The 20,352-nt window shown below is 35.6% G+C and overlaps 1 protein-coding gene and 1 pseudogene across 1 annotated transcript in view; one reads left to right on the top strand and one right to left on the bottom strand.

The window, feature by feature from the left end:
- The window catches only part of CDK13 (cyclin-dependent kinase 13), a 95,807-nt gene extending 75,720 nt beyond the window's left edge, over positions 1-20,087 (bottom strand). The window contains exons 1-5 of the mRNA XM_005875614.2: positions 20,065-20,087; positions 18,791-19,444; positions 11,794-11,964; positions 10,404-10,543; positions 8,405-8,575 (exon numbers count right to left, since the gene is read on the bottom strand). Of these exons, the coding sequence (XP_005875676.2) occupies positions 8,405-8,575; positions 10,404-10,543; positions 11,794-11,964; positions 18,791-19,444; positions 20,065-20,087 (1,159 nt within the window). The remainder of the gene's footprint in view (positions 1-8,404; positions 8,576-10,403; positions 10,544-11,793; positions 11,965-18,790; positions 19,445-20,064) is intronic.
- Positions 16,464-16,967, top strand: LOC106727687 (annotated as a pseudogene).
- Positions 20,088-20,352: the final 265 nt, after the last annotated feature.

Below are 20,352 nucleotides of genomic sequence, written 5' to 3'. Positions count from 1 at the left end.
CCCCGCCGCCACCACCACCGGCCCCAATCCTAAGCTCTTAGGATAGAATATCCAAGACAGCCAAAGTCATACTCACTATACTGCTAATGTAGGCCATAGGGTAGAGACCTTGTCTATCTAATTTACTGCCTGCTCCCAGGACTACAACAATGCATGGCATTTAATAGGTATTCAACAGATATTAATTTCTTCTAAAAGTATTCATGGATCTTATTTCAGCATTTTTATTTACCTCAAAGTCACATTCGTAAGTCTGTATTCCCATAGGTCAGAGAGACAGAAAAAAATGTCTGAGAGGGGTTGGGGGGTGTGAGTGTTGTCAGAGAAGGAAGGAACTCGCACACCTCTCTGTCTCATTGGTATTAGTGGTAGAAAACCTAAAAAGGAGTGCATGCACATTACATATTATAAGAAATTGTGGCTGAGAGTGGCAGCAGCAATAAAGAGAGAAATTTATCAATTCCTGAAATGGCAGAAGAGAAAGGTTTGATGATTAGACCAGCCTGGAAACAAATTATCTCAAATTCAGAGGTGTTGACACCAAAAAGAGGTTCAAAGAAAACCCAAGCTCTCCAAGCTTCAAACTCTAAAAACTTGAGAGCTTCTGGCTCTTCACACTTCAGGGCCTCCATTCCTAACTTATTCAGGCCTCCAGTGATAGTAAGCTGAGTAAATAAATGTGCTTCCACTACATGAAAGGTGATAGGAGTAAAAAGAGTAGAACTCTATTAATGCTACCAAAACTGGGAGTACGAGGGAATAGGTGTGTATTGGCCTCAAATTTGAATTTCCAATGCTTTTTCCCACAAATATACTGTGATACATGGAAATTCGATTTTTCACATCCTATTAAAATAAACTGAAATGACTATATACTTGAAAAAGAATATTTCTAGTCACTATTTTCATTTATCAAGTATTGTGTCTATCAAAGAATGGTTCTAACTTTTCCTGTACCTCATTTCTTTCTCTGCTCCTCACAGATTTTTTTAATGAGGATTAATATGTAAGGAGCTTAGGACAGAACCTGGCTCCTTTTTCAAATGACATAAAATACTAACTCATTTTTTAGCTTTGTTAAAAGTTTCTCTAATTTTCAAAAAGTATATTTGCTTCTACTTTTTTAGTACTGTTTTCATAAAATTTTTGGTCTACCTCAAAGACAACTGTATAGAGTTAAAGAGTCAAAATTGTTATTTCTAAAGACTTGCACATGAACTAACCTTTGTGAATTTTGGATTAATTTAATTTATAAATTCAATATGTTTAAAGCAACTTTATCTTTCAAAGTTACCTGGCTTTCTAAAAACTTTACCTATAACTTGCTTTACCCATAACAATATATCGTCACCACCTAAAAAGGCTATTTATTATTTTACTCAACTTCTCTTTAAATTAATCATGAGTGCTCCATTAAATTGTCACCTTTTAATGTAACATGCTGTAAGAGTTGGCTATACAATGAGAGGTATGTGCAACCTCAATGACATTCTGGGACAAGACAAATGTAACCACTTAATTTTTAACAGTAGTGAAATGCGGAATTGAAATGCGTTGTTTTCCTCTGGGCAGGATGCAAAGGTGATTTCCTGGGTTCTTGTCCAGGTGGATTCAAAGAATGAAGCCATGAAAAAAAGGTGGTATAGAAAAAGGTGGAAATGTATTGGGAAACAAGCACAGACTCCCACATGGGGAGGGAGGGAGAGACCCACTAAGTCAGTGATGGCGAACCTATGACACGCGTGTCACCTCTGACACGCGAACTCATTTTTTTGGTTGATTTTTCTTTGTTAAATGGCATTTTAAATATATAAAATTAATATCAAAAATGTAAGTCTTTGTTTTACTATGGTTGCAAATATCAACAAGTTTCTATATGTGACACGGCACCAGAGTTAAGCTGGGTTTTTCAAAACACTGACACGCCGAGCTCAAAAGGTTCGCCATCACTGCACTAAGTCCCTCTTCTCTAAGGTTTATAAAGGCTACAGTTGCGTCCTGATATCCCCTCTAACTGGTTACTATATAAGCAGCTTCAGAGCTCAAACCCTACGTGGGGTTCCTCTCTTTTTTTGTTTTTTTGCTCCCTTTGGCCTTCCACTTCCTTTTCTGAATGAGTGGCTTCCTTTCCCTTTATTCTATAAATGTATACCTTTTAGCAGCTCCCAGCCTCCTTATTCTATGAATGTATGCCTTCTGGCAGCTCCCTTATTCTGTGAATATATACCTTCTGCAGGTCCCAGCTTTGCAGCCCTGTATTTCTCCCCCATGGACCCCCAAATTTCTAAAGCTTCCTAAACCTGTCTTTTTCACCCCTAAAAACTCCTTTTATTAGCATGCCAGTCCAGCTAAAATTCCAATTGGAATTTTACATTACGTCCTAGATTTAATATCAATAAGGCCCCTGAGAAGCCTTCTTGGACTTCAGAGAGCCATGGGAAGGAAGCCAAGGCCCTCTTTCACTGCCACTCCAAGTCATACTACAATGAGTATGAAACAGATGCATGGGTAACATAACTGGGGTCTTTGATGACATCCGTAAGCCACTGAATCAACTAACCCTAAAGTCTGCTTATTCTCTGGACCTCTTCTTAAGTAAGCTAATAGAGTCCCATTTGGTTTAAACAATTTCAACTGGATTTTCTGTCACTCTGCTGAAATCACTCCACTACAGTGTAGTAGTTAATTATATGTGTCAACACGGCTAGGCTATAGTGCTCAGTGTAGATATTGCTGTGAAGATATTTTTTAGATGTGATTAATATTTATTTTATTTTTCAGAGGAGGGGTAATTTTTTTAATATATCAAAGCATTCTAATGCATTAAATTATATCTTAATACAATTAAAGAGCATTTTTAACCTGTTATAATCCAAACTGAAAACATGTCGTGCTCATCTCAGATAAGTTATGACACATAAAGCTCAGTAACAAAAGGCTTGTTTCATGCATACAGCATTAAATGTATTTACTAGTCTATAAATCAAGCGATTTTCAGTTGAACAGTCCCTAAAAACTTCCATATGTTCTAATGAATACATACAATTAAATTAAATGTAAATGAAAATGTCTGTACTATTCTCACAAATCAATACCATGAGTACAAGATAACAAGCCACTGATGGCTTAAGTCATTTACCCAAAATCCACCAGCCTTTCCTAGATGAGAACACAAGTTCAGACAAACTCAGTGACCTGCCTAAGGACATTCAGCAGTAATTTCCCAATGATCATTTGAAACTTAACAGTCATGTTTTACTTGTTAATTTATTTAATCATGTATAAGTCTTATAAAGATGCCTGAAGTGCCTGTTATAATAAACACACACATCACTCAGAATATTCTGCAGCTCACTCTTGTGTGGCAAAATGACAACTGGTAAAGGATGTATAGGCAGACCCACGTTCTAGATAAATATCCTTTTATAGAAGATCCACAAAAATGTTGTCAGAAGTATACCAACCTCCCCCTCTTCCCTCACTGATCACCATCAAATTCCTTCATAGGAGGACCTCACAGAATGTCAGGGGATTTCTAGGATATACTAAGATGTGGTTACCATACTCAATATGAATAATTTAGACAGGAAAGACAACTGTTCTCGAGGGTTGAATTGACTTTTGTCTTTAAATCTGGACTATACCTTGCCTACAATGGCACCAATTGACACTTAAGGACTTTTGAAGAGAAAACTCCACTATTTCTTTTCATTCTTGAGTACTCTGCTTCCATCGGAGACAGAAAATTGTCCATTTTCTTTTGACCAACCTTTGTCTCGCTCTCTCTCAATGATTGCTCTCAAGTTATCTTCTTTTTCAAGTCCCAACTCCTTCCTGCTCAATTCTGCTTCTTTAGCCAATTCCTGAGCCCTCCTTTTCCTAGCATTCATCTTTTGCTTCGATTCTCTGACAAAGGCATTATAGGATGGGACCTCTCTAGCATAAATAGCTTGCTGAATAATGTTCCTTATCCTGGTTCCTCTGTATACTGCACACATAGCACAGACTCCATGACCTAATCCATGTCCCCTTTGAAGTCCAGATAGGCCTATTTAATATCAGCCAGCTCTTCTTCAGAATCTCTGTCTTCGTGAAAGCTTGAATGTCTTATAGAGATATATTTTTAAAGAGTAACAACCAATATACCTTCCAGTCCTAATCTTGGTTGAGCACACAGCAGAAACCTCATCCACTCTCCCTGCTCATCATACACAGCTCTCTGCCACTCAGAATGCAATACTTTCCCGAGAATCTGGAAGTGGCAGCTGGCATCCTCCTTGTCGTGCTCATCCACCTGGTCTAGGTGCAATTGCAAGGACACCTTGTGGTGGCCGTGTGGGACCTTGCCTCACAGGGCACACCGGACACTGGGTAAAGGTAGGTGATAGTGAACACTTCCTTATACAGCTAGTTTAACCAATCAATCACAGCTAGTTAGATGTGACTGGAGCTTTTCACTCTTCTTGAAACTTTTACAATTAATAATTAGAGACTACTTCTAAACTTTCAGAAAAAAATTCTTTTTTTACTTCTGGGTCAACACCATTCCTGATGTCTGATCTCCACATAAATTTCATTTGAGGACTAAAAGTAAAATATTAATTTCTTCCAAACCTCCATCCTCTCTGCTTAATTATAAACAATTATTATTATATTATCGATCTATTTCTGCTCTCATGGTGTACCAACAAGCTATAAAAGCAAATTTTACTGTGCACTTACTATGTGTAATATTCTAGGATAAGTGTTTCATATGCATTATTTCATTTAATATAACAAATCTATGAGTTAGGTACTATTACACCATTTCCAGACGAGGAAAACAGTATGTAATGATGGAAAAACCAAGGATTCAAACTATATTCTTAACCACTACATGTAATTCCCATTATTATTACCTTATTACATCTGCCTCAAAAGAACATTATTTCTTATTCACCCATTTAGGAAATATTGGCAGGGGAAAGCCCCACCTCCACCCCTTTCTATTTCCACTACACCTTCCCTACTTTGCCACAGATTCCTTTTCCTTTAAATTCTTTGCCATAGGTTATCTCCTGGTAGACACCTATATATTCTGATTTCTCTATGTTCTATAAACTCTGAATTTCAACACATGATACTAACTCTGTTTCCTTGTGACCCAGAAAAGGAAGTCATTTTTTCCCCTGCAAAGGATTATTTGCTATAATCCACTGAATATAACTAAAGCACCTTCCTATATCTTTTCCTGATTATGCAAAATTCACAATCATGACAGGTTAATTTGGTTAATCTGGAACAGACTACAATCTGTTTTATAAATACTTTTCTCCTCAATTCAACTCAACATTTACTGAGCACTAACGTTAGGAAACACATGGAAAAGAAGGAAACCAGATGGCTATATAGTTTTTCTGCTAGTCACTCAAAATATAAACATTCCTACTATGTAAAAAAAATTTAACATCTGTGCTAGCGGGTTTGGCTCAGTGGATAGAGCGTCGGCCCAAGTACTGAAGGATCCTGGGTTCGATTCCAGTCAACAGCAGGTAACTCAGTTGCAGCAGGCTCCATCCCTGGCCCTGGTCAGGGCATGTGCCAGAGGGAGGCAACCAATCAATCGATGTTTCTCTCCCTCTCTATCTTTCCCCATCCCTTCTACTCTCTCTAAAAATCAATGGAAAAATATCCTTGGGTGAGGATTAACAACAACAAAAAACCATATTTAACACCAACTAAGAAAAACATTAATACACTAATAAAAATGGGCAAAAGACATAAACAAGTATTATATGAGTAAAGAAATTATATGGGCACAAGAAATCATCAATCTCCTTGGTAATAAGAAATAATTATTAAAAAGATAAAATAGAGCACAAAAAACCATTGATCTTCATAGTAATAAGAAATATTAAAAAGATAAAATACAATTTTTCATCTGTCAAACTGCTAAAGGTCAAATAAAATTACTATAAATGCTAGCTCAAATACACGATAAGCACTGCACTATTTTTGTTAAAGAAGGTGAAAGTTAATATTTTAGTTTCTTGGCATAGATTTAAGGTCAAGCACCAATTTTGGTCCTAACCTACTTCTACAGCTTCATTTTCTACAGATCCACCACTTCCCCCAACAGTTATCCCTCTCAATTCACACAGTATTTTCATCAGAACACGGAATTCTTTTTTTATTGATTTCAAAGAGAGAAAGGAAGAGGGAAAGAGAGAAACATCAGTGAGAAGAGAGAATCATGGATATGCTTCCTCTTGCACATACACTATTAGGGATCAAGCCCACATCCTGGGCATGTGCCCTGATTGGGAATTGAACCGTGATCTCCTAGTTCATGGGTAGATGCTCAACCACTAAGCAACACTGGCCAGGGTAGAACATGGAATTATTGAAAGCTAGTTGGGTTTTTTTGTGTGTGTGTCTTAAATAATTTTATTGCGATCTAATTCACATACTGTACATTTACCCATTTATAAAGTGTACAATTCAACTGGCTTTAATGTATTTGCAGTTATGCAACCATCTTCACACTGAATTTTAGAGCACTGTCATCACCACAAAAAGAGCCTCGTACTCATTGTCAGTCTCCACTTATAACCCCCTCTCCAAGTCTCTAGCTAGGGCTCTTAAATTATGTGTGTCTGTATTCAGCAGAAAATAGAAAGACTGGTCAGGTAAGGCCTTACTAATGAATAAAGCAACATTCATGTTGAGACCTATTGGATGAGAAGTTAGCCTTTTAAATCAGGTGCATGCATATTTGGGTAAGTGTGTGGTATGTATGTGCTGGGAGTGCAGATGTTTAAGTCCAGGAAAGCAGCATGTTTAAGGTAGAGAAGTGCAATGGCATATGTAATAATTCAAAAGGCCAATGTAACTGAAGTTTGGTGAGCAATCAGAAAAATGGCAAAGATGGGATTGAAGAAATGGGCAGGCAGTGTGTCCCCACAGATCAAAGAAACAGGAGGTTCAGGGTATGATGGAGGAAAAGCAAATATTAATTTGATTATAGTACTAGGGTAATAAAAAACATTTCCACACAATCCTCAGATATAAAATTTTAATTAAATTTTCCTATCCAGTTAGAGAAGTAATGTTTCCCTTTAATGAATGAAGGGATAAACAGCTAATAAGGCTGCACTGCTAATAAGCTATGTCACAAATCCCAGACATACTAGCCTAAGTCAAACCAGTATCCTTTCAACTACACAATAAGAAGTAATGAAAAATAAAGTTAAAAATACAAAGTGGATTAAAAATAAGGCTAAAGGAATATGAGCTTTATTATGGCAAAAACTAATGGAAGTGACAGATTAAAAAGATAATTTTGATGATCTCCAGAGTGCATAAGAACACTCTCAAACAGAAATTCCTTTATACAAAACAATTATCATGTATCAATCATTTTACAGTGTTTTCCCCAGAATAAGACTATGTGTGTGTGTGTGTGTAAGAGAGAGAGAGAGAGAGAGAGAGAGAGAGGAGAGAGAGAGAGAGAGAGAGAGAGAGAAAGAATAAGAATGAGAATATGTGTGGTTGAGGATAGAAGGAAGTTAAGACCATGTTCAATCAGAACATACCCACTTAAATCTGTTTTATGCTAGAGTTAGGATTTTTTTTTAAATATATTTTTACTGATTTCAAGAAGAAGGGAGAGGGGGAGAGAGAGATGGAAACATCAATGGTGAGAGAGAATCATTGATCAGCTGCCTCCTGCACGCCCCCTACTGGGGATTGAGCCCCCAACCCATGCATGTGCCCTTGACCTGAATCGAACCTGGGACCCTTCAGTCTCCAAGCCAATGCTCTATCCACTGAGCCAAACCAGCAAGGGATGCTAGAGTTTGTTTGAAAAAAAATTCTGCTCTTCAAAAACCATAGATTATAAAGGAGGTAGCACTGGCTCCAAAATCTTACTCTGAAGACCTAAAACCTACTGGCCAGTAGAGCTTTTCTTTCACCCATCAGGTTCCCTAATGGTATACACTAATTTCTTTTCAACTTTTCTGCTAAAAGCCAACCATGTACCAGGTACAGTTTATTCAATGCAATTTCAGGTAAGATTTTTGACTCCACACTTTTAGAATTAATATATAAGCCTACCATAAATTTCCTCGTATGTTAAGACATTATAACATTAAAAATGTAAGGTATAAATATTCTAAGACTACTATAAATTATTTCTCAATCACACTGATGCTCAAAAACCAAATACTACTAGTGAATATTTTATGTGTGATACTGGTAAATGTGCTTTGATGTCTACTTGGGTGACTCAAAAACCACTAAAGTAAATAAATTAACTCTTCAATTCAACTACATTTACTTAAGTGGTCAACACCTATAACAAAATCTGCAAGATAGCTTAATCATGAATACACAGAATGGTTCATTAAATATGCACACATACCTTTATCCTTCTTAAAATCCAAAGCATCTTCTTTATCGGTAACTATCTCCTTCATATTGATAATACTCTGATGAGTAAGCTGCCGAAGAATTTTAATTTCTCGAATTGCTGTAATCGGAAAGCCTTCCTTTTCATTATCGAGACGTACTTTTTTTAAGGCAACCATTTCTCCTATTAGAAAATTAAATAAAATCAAGTTACTAGCTAACAAAAACCACAGGACATTTTTCTTAATTTTAAATTTATTTTAATTCATAATATTTGTTCCTACCTCTTCAAGTTACAATCCAAAATATATATTTAGTTTCCAACATACCACATTATAATGTTGAGAGTTTAAGAAATTAGATCTCTGGCTAAATAACCTAAGAGATATTTATCCAAGCTGTGGAATACCATACAACTGTATAAAAATATAGGGTACATGCATATGTATTGTTATTTTATGTTCTCCAAGATAAATGAAAAAAGAATGATGAGAAAGAGTAGATAAATTACACTGCCATTTTTGAAAAGTAAAGAAGGAGAAGATAAATATATACAATAAGCTCTCCAAGATAAATGAAAAAAGAATGATGAGAAAGAGTAAATTACAATGCCATTTTTGAAAAGTAAAGGAGAAGATAAATATATACAATAAGCTTATCCTATATAATAAAAGCATAGTATGCAAATTGTCCCCTCAACCGGGAGTTTGTCCGGGAGTTTAATGAGGTGGCGGGGCCAGCCGGGGGAAGGGAGGGACGCCCTGGCCAGCTGTGGTGGTCGGCTGGGGGAAGGGAGAAAGTACCTGGCCAGCAGCTGCTAGGGGCCCTACCAGTGTACGAATTTCATGCACTGGGCCTCTAGTATATGCATAAAATCCCTCTGAACAGAAGAGAAAATTCTGTAGATTGCACAGGTGAGAAATGCTAAGACATATTAACTTGCCTAAAGTTGGCCAATTATCCAGTAGTGAAAGTGGGATTCAAAATCTGGTTTAGCTGTCTCAAAATTTGCTCTTCCCACTGCTCTAATAGCCTAATAATTTACACATATTTGTGTCAGATAAACCCTAAATAATAAGTAAAATACACACATGCATATATACAAATTCTATTATAAGAATATATTCATCACTATAATAAAGGTTTGTTCGTTCTACTTTGGAGAAAAAAGAATTCTGTATTTACAAATTTTTTAAAAGAAAAATGTTTTTACCTTTAGTAATTAAAATGTATTTGACTCTTTTAAAGGGAATTCTAAAATGTGGGACTTCTTGTTTTACTAAACAGGTTTAAAGGTTATAATTTAATCTGTTTTTGATAGAGCAGAATCATCATTATCAATATTATTACTCCACGCCGTAAATGCCTTCAGGAGGTTCTAAGCATAAGGTAGTCCTCCCCGTATTAAATGGCCTGAATAGCTATGCTATTTTAATCTATTGGTTATTTCAACAAGGAATTATAAGATTATACTCTGGCTCAGAGCATTACTTTGTAAAATATACAGCCTCTGACAGTTACATTTTCCTCTTCTGCAAGGCCTTTTAAAACTTTCTCTCAGGTTCCTGATTATGTTCTGAAAGATTCAGCTGCTAAATCTGGCCTCCAAATAAAGGGTAATTTCTACAGAAGAAAAAAAAAAAGATTTTGGCCAAAATAAGTGTTGTATAAGGCTTACTACAACAAGATTTATTACTAAGTCTAATAACATCAATATACTTTTTTTCCTCTGATTACTGACAACGTTAAGAATTTATTCACCATAAAAAAAGAAACCTAAATCCCAGCATACTACATATTACAAATACTAAACACTTTTAGAATATAAATATGCACACCCACTTACATGTACTCAATTATTACTTAAGTGCATATATAAAATAACAAGATGAAACAAAAACATAATAAAAATTTAACTGTTTTCCTGAAAACTGCTGAAGTTAGTTATTCATTAGAAAAGAAACACAAATACAGTCCATAGTCCTAAAGATCCACACATTTGGCATTCTTACCAGTGTCTTTATCCCTGGCCTTGTAAACTTGTCCATAGGTTCCTTCTCCAATAATTCCGATGATATCAAACTTATCCACGCATCGTTTTCCCCAGTCAATATCTTTTTCTTTGATTTCACCATAGCGAGGCCCACATATTCTATCAAATATAGTTCTGAAGTTTTTATATACAATCAAGCAAACTGAATAAATTGTTAAATACTCAATCTCCTCCCACCACCTAATCCTACATCCTTTATTTCCCCATACCCTTCCACATTTGAATGCAAGTAACTCCGGGATTTGGTACTATAAAATATCATGAAAGTCAAGGTATCAATCTCCACACTGACTCTTCTTTTGTACAATAGCACTTAAACTGTGGAAGAAAAGACGTAAAGCTTATATGAAGGACTTTCAGAAATAAAACCTCATTTGCAGTGAGTGGAAAAAACCAACATTGGTATGAAGAGCCAAAGTTAAGTTCTCTAACCAACCTCCAGAAAGTTTTCTTTTTCATTCATTGACTATATATATCTGCTTTCAAAACACAGAATTTTGATAATGAGCATTACCAAAAATCTAACTATAAGGCTCACTGACAAATTTAGACTTATGGTAGATAAAATTATCTTGAAAATGGAAACACCAGAAAGACTTTAGTCTGACAGTACACAAGTATTAATAAAATCAACACTCAGGAATCCACACTTTAAGTGTGTGTGCGTTTATGTGTGTGTTATACATATGATATTTGACATTCTTTAAAAAAATGTAGTTTTGTAGTATTTTAATATTCTATAGTAACAGAAATTCATATAATGGAATAAAGCTATTAATACTCAAAGAAAGACTATTTTTAAAAGTTTTCTAGCTTTCTGCTCCATACTAGAAAAATCATCTTATATTCTTACAATAGGTGCTACCTGAACAGCAATGCTTACAACGGATGTAACTCTAACACATTCGATTGGTTAAGTTAAAAAAAAAAAAGAAAGAAAGAAATCAACATTCTCCCTGCTTGACTGATGCAGCCAAGGAAAGACCAGCAGCTTGCCCATTACTAATTTTGTTTGGGATTACTTAATGCTAACTACCACCTGTCCAATTTCAGTGTTTCTGTTATTAAAATATCTTCATTATAAAAGTTATCTTTAACACATACAATAACCCCCAAAATCAATACATTACAAACTGTGAGAGAAAGTTAAATTTAATTTTATTAGTCATTTTGAATAGGTATGCAGGCAACTAAGAAATTTTTTTCAAAACTCTAATAAGAGTTTATTCAGATATTTAAGTCGAACAAATAAATACACTTTTTATTATTTTAAATCTTAATTTTGTGTTTTATAAGGATCCAGAATCACCTCTGGTCAATTTAAGAGCAGGTAGAAAGCAAGCACATACTTAGGCCTCCTTTTATTATGTAACTGTGTTGCTGTTTTCTTTTCCTCTGGACTCTTTGAGAGATCATCTCCTCCTGGTAGCTCAGGGGGCAGTGGTAAATCAGCAAGTAGACATCGTAATTTCTTTTCTACTTCTTTTTTAACTGCTTTTACTGAAATATTTCCTCGTAAGCTAAAAAACAAAGGAGTCAGACAAAAATAAACAAAAAACGCAAACCAATAAAACTTTATTTCACTGAAAAATAAAAATGCAGCCATGTCTTATATTTAAGTAGCATACAATGGCAAAATACTGAACTATGTTTCTTATTTTCCAGATAAAATATTATACTATATTCAAATGCAAATTTAAAATTAGGCGGTAAAAAACTATGTATAATTTCATAACTAAGGAAATTTGAACAAAGTATGGATTATCAATATTGGCTCATTAATTTTAACCAATGTACCATACTAATGTTGTTTATACTGAGGAAACTGTGTGCAGGGTATATGGCGGACTCTTATTTTTCTGTAAAAATCTGTGTATTTTTAAAAATAATATATAATTACTATAAGGCTATATTAGAACAAAAAGTAAACGGTTTTACAAGAAAATTAATTTTATAATAGCATTTGGTTTTATTCCAGTGAAGAAACAAAAGTTGTTTTGTTGTAAGAAATAATAAAACTACAAGCTATTATTCATCTTGCCCATTTAAATAACCACAAACAACTAATTTAGCTTCATCCCTTTTCAGGTTAATTTTTCTAAAATCAAACATTGACTCTTTTAAAACTTTTTTAAGGCTCTAGCTTACTAGAATTGCTGGTGAAAATTTTAGCTTAGTTATTAGTTTAGTACTTTTTATGAATGGATAAAGAGCTCTGATTTTTAAAGTACTATATCTACCTTGGTGACTCATTATTTTAAACCTCTCAGATATTACAAAATCTTTTATCTAATAATATGACATGTTGAAAGAGAATCTTAAATTGATAATAAAATTTGGACTTAATATACTTTCATTGCAGTTATGAGTCCAATAATGAGAAAGTTTAGTGAAACTACACTGCTGTAGTCAGAAGTTACTAAGAAGTTATCAAAATATATGATTTAATTTCTTACAATAAAACTCTTACTAATTTTGAAAATTAATATTATTGTATAAAAAAATTGATCCTTTTCTTCATAATCCTGTTACTCACCAGAAGGTTCTTTAACAGAAAAAAACATGCTCAAAAGAAGGTTTGTAGTTTTATTTGATTTTATTTATTTACTTGTTTGTTTTAAAGTAATGGTATCAGAGCCTACTCTTCAATTTTACTGTCTCCTATTACAGATTGTATACCTCTATGTGCTGGGTATTACATAAGGCACTGGAGATTTAACAGCAGAAATAATAACAATTAAGACACAGTTCCTCTCAGAAAAGAGCTTACAGTTTTTTTAGAAGACAGTCAGGTAAGCAACAGGATAAATACTACACAAATGGACTCCCAGAGTAATGTGATATCTAACGGGCATTTTATTCAGGATTGAAAGACAATAAAAGCTTCTTTCTAGAAAAGGTACAATTTGTACTCTGTCTGAAAATACTCTTATTAAAATAATTTATTTAGAAGACTAAGTTGCTAACTTGTAATTAGGTTTTAGTCAAAAATTCCCATTTATCTGAGGATTCAAATCAACTTTTTTGGGGGGAAAACTAAACTAAAAGTCTTAACTTTACTTATAACTTAAAATTTAAAAGACCGCCTATATTCCAATATGTCATTATATGAACTATTAAGTTCAGCAAGATTCACAGATTTAAGAGAAATGAAATACTGTTTTTTAAGAACATTACATAATTAGAAAACATTGTATTTTCACTGAATATCTGCAATAACCTATTTGAAAATGTGATTTTTTAAAAGTTTCCATATACTACAGCATTAAAAATAAAAAGCATTAATAAGAAATGTACAAGACTAAGAGAAGAAAATTGAAACATTTGACTGATGAAAATAAATTTGACTGAAAAGAAACCATGTTTTTGTATGGAAACTATAATACCGTTAGTCTCCAAATTAACCTATTATATTTTTTCAAAATATATATTTTATTCATTTTTTACAGAAAGGAAGGGAGAGGGATAGAGAGTTAGAAACATCGATGAGAGAGAAACATCAATCAGCTGCCTCCTGTACACCTCCTACTGGGGATGTGCCTGCAAACAAGGTACACGCCCTTGACCGGAATCAAACCTGGGACCCCTCAATCCTCAGGCTGACGCTTTATCCACTGAGCCAAACCGGCTAGGGCTTAACCTATCACATTTAATAGAGTCCCAAACAAAACCCAAGGAATAGTCTTTTTTAAAAATATGTTTTTTTATTGATTTCAGAGAGGAAGGGAGAGGGAAAAAGAGAAACATCAATGATGAGAATCATTGATCAGCTGCCTCCTGTATGCCTCCTACTGGGGATCGAGCCAGAAACCTGGGCATGCATCTTGCCCCGAATCAAATAATGACCTCCTGGTTCATAGGTTGGCGCTCATCCACTGAGCCACACCAGCCAGGCAGGAATAGTCTTTTAAATAAAACTTGACAAGCTGACTGAATAGAAAATTTGTCTAAGAATAAAAGCAAAAAACTACCAAGAAATTTCTGAAAAAGAATAATAAAGTGAAATTTGCCCTGTGAGTCACCTATCCAAAAAAATCTCAAACCAAAAGCCAAAGGCTTGGATGAAGTCAAAGAATATGTATTACTTTCTATACAATGTTTTGTAAAAGACTATCAACTATCAATACTTTTAAATCAGAAGATTTACATAAACATTCAGATTCCAGACTTCTTAAAAAACAAACAAGAACACTCTAACAACAATGGTCCTAAATTCATGTACAGCATCACTGAAGCTAAAGATGAATAGCAGGGCTGTTCATTAATCAGTAATTGATTCCATCTCTTCACGTTCACATTATCCCTACCCGCATAATAGAAATTTGAGTTTGAGAGCCAATATGCCATGAAAAGATACTGGTAAAGAAATAATAAAATATGATAATAAAAGAGAGTCCGGAAACACAGATAGCTATAAGAATTTTTATATATGGCACCACAAATCAGTGAAATTGAGCATTCAATAAATGATGTTACTAATTGGATTTATTAGTCCACAGGGTGATAGTGGGGAGACGTATCTTCCTTCTTCATTTAAAAACTAAAGACAAATATTTGTAAGATGTAAGTTAACCTTTTTATATACTCAGAAGTTTTAAAAGAAAAAGAGCAGATTTCACTACAATTTTTAAAATGGAAAACACCAATGTAGCCAAGAACGAAACAAATAAATCTCAAAGGCAATCAAACAGACTGAGGCAAAGGTCAAGATCCCTAACATAAGGAGTATCTACAAATCAATCAGAAAAAGGAAAACAATCTTGAGAAGCCAGCATAAGATATAAGCAAGCAATTCACTGGAAAAAAATAAATAGCCAATAAATATTCAAAAAGATGCTATGTCTCAATAATCAGCAAAATGCAAAATTAATCATTACATATTTTAAAGATTATCAAAAATTCAAAAATGGCAATGCTGTTTAAGAAATTTCATACATGTGGGTGCATAAATTGGTACATAGTTTTATTGAAATACAATTTGGCAGTTTCTATCAATTCTTAAATGTTCATAATTTGATCTTCCAACTACCCTAAAAATAACTCACATGTACATGAAATATTAATATAAGGTGAGTTTAATAGCAAACAAATATGAATCTAAGTATCCATTAGTCAACAGCAGAATAGTTAATGAGAGCATGATGCATCCATTCCTATAAGTAGGAATACTGAACCTAACCTAAAATACTCACTAGGAAACAAGGAAGACTCACTCAAACACCAATGGCTGCCCTAGCTAGCCGGTTTGGGTCCGTGGATAGAGCATCAGCCTACGGCCCAAAGGGTCCCGGGTTAGATTCTGGGCATATGTACTCAGGTTGCAGGCTTTTCCTCCTTCCCCGTCAAGGGCCCTGGTCGGAGGTGTGCAGGAGGCAGCCAATCGCTGTATTTCTCTCATCTCAATGAAGTTTCTCTTTGTCTTTCCCTCTCTCTTCCACTCCCTCTAAAAATTAATGGAAAAATATCCTCATGTGAGAATTAACTAAAACAAAACAAACAGCAACAACAAAATGGGATCAAGTTAAAAGGACAAAGGAGTCAGCTTTAAAAAGTCCCCACAGGCCAAATTTCCGACACTTGGAGCATCAAAAGGAAGAGTGACTATAACTGGTCTTGAATCAACCTCTGACCACACACATTAGTAGTAGAACTCAGGGTCCTAAGAAACATCTTTGCCCTGGTTGGAGCATTGTCCCAGGTTGAGAGTTCAATCCCTGGTCAGGGTGCATGGAGGAGGCAATTGATCGATGTTTCTCTCTCATATTGATCTTTCTTTCTCTCTCATTCTCCCCCTAAAATCAATGAAAACATATTCTCAGGTGACGATTAAAAAAAAGAAGAAGAAACTTATATATCCACGAAACATACAAACACATTCAAAGAAATAAAAGCAGAGACACAACAAATAGAAAAAAAGAAAAGACAGATCAAAAGAAATTTTTTAATGACCAAGTATGAAATGTGTCACCATCTCATTAAAAATAGATGCACAGAGCTCTTTTCCTCCCTGGCTGCTTAAAGATCAACCTCCATCATGAATGACACAGTAACTATCAGGACCAGGAAGTTCATGAGCAACAGACTACTTCAGCGGAAGCAAATGGTCATTGATGTCCTTCACCCTGGGAAGGCAACAGTACTCAAGACAGAAATTCGGGAAAAATTAGCCAAAATGTATAAGACCACACCTGATGTCATCTTTGTGTTTGGATTCAGAACTCACTTTGGTGGTGGCAAGTCCACTGGCTTTGGCATGATTTATGATTCCTTGGATTACGCAAAGAAAAATGAACCCAAACACAGACTTGGCAAGACATGACCTATATGAGAAGAAGACCACAAAAACACAGAGAAAGGAACGCAAGAACAGAATGAAGAAAGTCAGGGGCACTGCAAAGGCCAACATTGGTGCTGGCAAAAGGTGAGCTGGAGATTGAACTACAGAAGGAGTAAAGATTCTTCGGTGACTTTATCTGTGATTATCTGTGCAGATTTTTCATGAGAGGATTAATAAACTATAAACCTAAAACACACACACACACACACACAAAAAAAAACAGATGCACAGAGAATATCCTCCTTGAGCATTCACATGGGTATGTCCTGAGTTCTTGAAAATACCACCAGTAAAAATTTATCCCTAAAGCATGTATGAAAAACAAAGTAGAGACAAGTCTCACTGGTCCGTAATCACTGAATTCTCAGGTACCAATAAGTGACTCAAATCTGCACTCAATTGTGCTGAAAAGCCCATTTCAGCACTTATGAAAATTCCAAATCACTACTATGAACCTTCAATACTCCTAGATAACAGTCAAACCTGGAATTACCACAATTATAGTAGTATAATGGAATAACACCAAATTAAATTGAAAGGGGTATCTTGGTAACATTTTTTTATTGTAGGATAAAAGGGCCTCAGAAGGCATGACACAGGAAACTTTTTTTTTAAGTTATAAAATTTTCATAATGCTAACCAAAGTGAGCACTTGAAAGAACTGCCCACGTGGTGTTTTTATCTGCTTGTTTTGGCAGAATTCTTTCAGTTAGGAAAATTGTCCATAAAGTTGCTTCTCAATAGAAAGAAGGAAAACAGCTCTAATTTCTTCATAAAAATGGAAAAAATTAAGTGGCATAATAGGCAGATATAACACAATAGCATAATGCATCTATCCTAGCATACATTTAAGAAATTTACTCATATTCTTACCTTCATCCTCTTAAAAATAAAATGTTTCAAAATAAAAAGCAAGCCACATCCCCAATATTCATAATAGAAATCTGTAAATATATTAAAGGAAAGCATAACCACATTATGGGTTTTCTGTAATATATAATCAATCCCTAATTGCAAAAAAGTTAAAGTCAAGAAAGACTAAAGGGATAAATTCATAAATCCACCCAAACTGGTAAATTTAAAAGGCCACTAAAGAAACTTAAAAAACCAAGACACATGCTTTATATTACCCAGTACAGACTCCCTCATAAAATGTCCTGTCTCTCAGCCCTAACAGGTTTGGCTCAGTGGATAGAGCGTCAGTCAATGGACTGAAGGGTCCCAGGTTCAATTCCGGTCAAGGGCATGTACCTTGGCTGTGGGCACATCCCCAGTAGGGGGTCCCAGGTTCAATTCCGGTCAAGGGCATGTACCTTGGTTGCCGGCACATCCCCAGTAGGAGGTGTGCAGGAAGCAGCTGATCAATGTTTTCTCTCATCAATGTTACTAACTCTCTATCCCTCTCCCTTCCTCTGTAAAAAAATCAATAAAATATATATATATATATATTTTTAATGTCCTGTCTCTGATACTATCATCAAGGAATATTAAATCAAAGTATATACCGGCAGTTCTAATTCTCAAACTCAAACTGATATATACATTGTATTCCAAGACATTGGCAAATTTTTCCAGGGAATTCTTAGCATAAGCTATAATTATGCTAAGAATTATACAATGTGCTTCATTTTAAGACATATATTAGAAAATTAATCCACATAACATTTTTTGTAAAGTTTTTTTGGGGGGGGAGTCAAATAATTTCTCACTTCAAATTTACATATTTTTTTCTTCAAATAGTTATTGACCTGCCCTAGCCAGTTTAGCTCAGTGAATAGAGCATTGGCCCATGGACTGAAGGGTCCTGGGTTCGATTCCAGTCAAAGGCACATACACTGGCCCTGGTCAGGGTGCATGCAGAAGACAACCAATCAATGTGTCTCTCACATCAACATTTCTCTCTCTCAGTCTCTCCCTCTCTCTAAAAATCAATGGAAAAATATCCTCAAGTAAGGATTAACAAAAAATAATAATAATAAACAGTTATTGACCAAATTTTCTGCACTTACCTATCAGCATCTTTATCTTCAGGCAGCATGGGAGGCAAAGGTAATGGTGGTAATGTAGAGGTCACTAGAGCCACATGTTGTTCCTTCTCCTTGGCTCCTGTGCTTGGTGTAAGTGGTTTGGTTTTCTCTTTAAGAGATACTGGTTCCTCCTTTGTAGCAGCAGATTTACTCTCCTTCCCAACTGCTTTCTTGGCGGTTTTATCTACAATCAAATTATTGTCCACCTTTGTTACCTGAATAAGTGGCTTTGTTTTTGCCTTGTCATTTTTTAAAGTTCCACCACTTGAGGGAGAAGGTGCAGGCTCAATCTTAAGTTTCTTCACATCCTTCACATGGTTTGTTTGTGATGCGCTGGCACCAGTTTCTGTGTTCCCCTTGGTAGGAGTAGAAGTGTTTGAGGCTTTGGCAGCTTTGGCAGCGGCCTCAGCCGCCTTGGCTGCCTCTGCAGCTTTCGCTGCCTCTGCAGCTCTTGCTGCCTCTGCAGCTCGTGCTTTTTTATTCTTGTTCAATTCAGCTGCCAGGCTACTCTTCAGAGTTAGTGTGCTAGGAGAAATGCTAGAATGACGACTTCTGGATCTAGACAGTCTGTGCCTACTACGAGATCTTGAATGCCTAGAAGAATATGGGCTTCTGCTTCGGGATTTGGCAGACCGCCTGGTGGAAAATAATTAAGATTTAGTTAGTAATTCAGAAAAGTTCAGTTGAAATTTATAAAAACTGCTAACTCCAGCCTGTGAAATGAAAGATTTATTTAATTTCAAAATCATAATATAGTTTTTGTGGGAGGATTTTTAAAAAACAAAAAGTGCTTTTAAGTAGAATATTGTCTGGTGATCTGGTGGCTATAGTTTTACTGAAACTAGAGCGAATGTCTGAGTATCTTGACCTAGCCTACAAAAAGCTCAAAGGTGAGGTTGGATGAAAACAGATTCTGAGAGAAGAAATACTGTTAAGAATTAGGAGGAAGTCCATCAGGTGCGGCTCAGTGGATGAGCACTGACTCATGAACCAGGAGGTCATGGTTCGATTAACAGGGCTGTGAGCTCGATCCCCAATTGGGGGGCAGGGGGGGGCAGTAAGAAGGCAACTGATCAAATGATTCTCTCTCATCATTGATGTTTCTATCTCTCTCGCTCCCCCATCCTCTCTGAAATCAATAAAAACATTAAAAACAAAACAAAACAGAAAACAGAAGAAAACAGAAGCAGGCGACAAGGATACCAGGGATAGCAGTAGCAGGGTGACTGATCTTTTACCAGGGAGATGATCTCTACATCTCAAAAGCATCTTCACCCATTAAGTTCAGAAGTAGGTCTGTCTACAAGAGTGAAAAAGACAACACCTGTCATTAGGCAATAAGTAAAAGTCTCTAAATCTTGGGAACTACTTAATGACTGTGCAATTCACGTCTCAGAAATTATTGGAGGCCTGGCCGGTTTGGCTCAAAGGTTGAGCATCGACCTATGAACCAGGAGGTCAAGGTTCAATTTCCTGTCAGGGCACATTGCGGGCTCAATCCCCAATGTGGGGCGTGCAGGAGGCAGCCAATCAATGATTCTCTC

This window comes from Myotis brandtii, unplaced genomic scaffold (assembly GCF_000412655.1).
Source record: "Myotis brandtii unplaced genomic scaffold, ASM41265v1 scaffold465, whole genome shotgun sequence".
Lineage (NCBI taxonomy): Eukaryota > Metazoa > Chordata > Mammalia > Chiroptera > Vespertilionidae > Myotis > Myotis brandtii.
Note: the sequence above shows the minus strand (reverse complement) of the source record. Positions and strands in the feature narration are given on the sequence as shown.